This window comes from Mus pahari, chromosome 21, assembly GCF_900095145.1.
Source record: "Mus pahari chromosome 21, PAHARI_EIJ_v1.1, whole genome shotgun sequence".
NCBI classification, from domain to species: Eukaryota; Metazoa; Chordata; class Mammalia; order Rodentia; family Muridae; genus Mus; species Mus pahari.
Window position 1 is genome coordinate 10,985,063 of NC_034610.1, and position 2,060 is coordinate 10,987,122.

At 49.5% G+C, this 2,060-nt stretch overlaps 1 protein-coding gene across 1 annotated transcript in view; it reads right to left on the minus strand.

Annotated features, from left to right (window-relative positions):
* The window catches only part of Psmb1 (proteasome subunit beta 1), a 14,214-nt gene extending 13,136 nt beyond the window's left edge, over positions 1–1,078 (minus strand). The window contains exon 1 of the mRNA XM_021221412.2: positions 932–1,078. Coding sequence (XP_021077071.1) covers positions 932–1,041 — 110 coding nt within the window. The 5' untranslated portion in view covers positions 1,042–1,078. The remainder of the gene's footprint in view (positions 1–931) is intronic.
* Between the last annotated feature and the right edge of the window lie 982 nt (positions 1,079–2,060).

The window sequence follows — 2,060 nt, forward strand, 5'->3', positions numbered from 1 at the left end:
CCACTAATACTTCTGTAGTTGTCCTCCAAAAAAAAAAAAAAAAAAAAAAACCACCTTGAGTCTTCCCCAATCTATAAAGTAGCTCAAGGAACCCGCATAGTACATGCACTCACAATTGCTCTTCAAAAGGTAAAAGGTACAACCAAGGCTAAAATCAACCTTTCACTCTTTATATGATCAACGCTCAACATTCATAAAGACATATTTAACGTTTTTGCTTTTCTTTCTTGAGACAAAGATTCTCCGTGTAGCCCCGGCTGTCCTGGAACTTGCTCTGTAGACCAGACTGGCCACAAACTTAAGAGACCCACTTGCCTTTGCTAGCAGTAAAGGCGTGAGCCACAACCGCCTGGCTGGTTTTGCTTTTCTTAACCCCACCCCATCCTTTTTTTGGACAATTAGCTGTTTCAACTTCTAATTTGATGAAGAACACCCCTGTATTGTCAACGGTCCTAAATACGAAGGAGAAACATCCCTTCGTGTAAAGCGGATAATTAAAATGCCCGAGTAATTTTAGAGTAAAAATAAACACACACAAGGGTCCGACTGCCTAAGGCCGGGGATGCAGCTCAGTAGACCTTGCCCAGCAGGCTACGTCTCAAGAGCAGAACAAAACAGCCTTCACTTCCCATCCCTGAAAGTAAGTCTGGTTCGATCATGTTAGTCTCCTCTTAAAACAGCGAGTGATCAGACGGCTCAGCGACGGACACAGCCACTCGTCTAACAGCCAGGACAAACCATAACTTGGGTGTTCGCCCGCTGGCTTTAGACACGACAGGCCACAGGGCGGAGGGTTAAGGGGGCAGCCCGGTTGCTGGAGCAAACGGCACCAAGGGCGTCCATGCACAACTGAGTGCCCGGCTTCATCCCCGCCGTTCCCGCACCCGCCCGCCGCGACCCCAGGCTCGACCCAGAAGACCCGGGCTTTTACCCTCCGTTGAAGGCATAAGGCGAAAACCGCAGCTGCACGGGGCCGGCGGAGCCGTGAGGCCCCATTCCCAGCGCTCGGTCGCCGTCCCGGTAAGCGGCAGTGGAAAGCATCGCGCCTGACTCCTGCTGTCTCACGGCAAAATGGCCGCCGGGGCCGGTCCACTTCCGCCTCCCTCGCCCCGCCCCCCCGGGCTCCTCTAGCCTGCACTCGTCGTTGCTCTTGGAGGTCTACGCCTGCGTCCCGCTAGCGCACAACCTGGATCCGCCCATCCCGCCCACAGAGAAACCTGTTTTATAACCCACACCCCCAAGAAAACACTTGGATTTACTCATGGCGGATGGAAAATGAAAAGTCTGACCAAGCCAAAAAAAATTAACCCGATTACAGAGCAACGACAACCCGGATGTCACATTGGCGAAGTGGCACGGCGTTTGAGAAGGGTCGGTAGTAAGTAGTTCATGCTGCATTCAAGGCCAATCAGGACGCATAGTCAACTGTGTGGTGTATGCATCCAGGAGACCCTGGAAGCAATACTAGGTTTCCGGAGCCAGAATCTGATGGTTAATATTGTTAACTTCACGGAACTTAGCATCACGTAGGTAGAACCCATGGACGCGTCGATGCGGGTGTTTCAAGAAGGTTTAATTGAGAAGACCCAACCAAAATATAAGTGGCACCACCTCATTGCCTGGATTTCCCGAGTAAATAAAGAAGAAGCGAACTAACAGTTATCTATTTTCTGCTTCCGGTCTGTGGATGCAATCCAGGTGGCATGCTTCCCCCTGGGTTGTGTCCCCTCAAGCAGTAAGACAAAATAAAACCCCGCTCCCCTTAAGTTGCCTCTTGTCAAGCCTTTGTTAAATTTTCTCAGTTCCCCAGTCTTCTGAGGTTTCCTGAGAAAATGTTTCCTTTAGGAGAAAATAGATACACAGTACTATTGTACTTATTAGAGTCTGTGTATAATAGACAACCTATACAACACCTACACAATAACACACACAGACACTGTCCATCACGCACATACACACACACACAGAGAGAGAGAGAGAGAGAGAGAGAGAGAGAGAGAGCTAACCTTAACCTAAATGAGCTCATTACCTCGTCGATAATGCAAAATACAAGGGAAAGG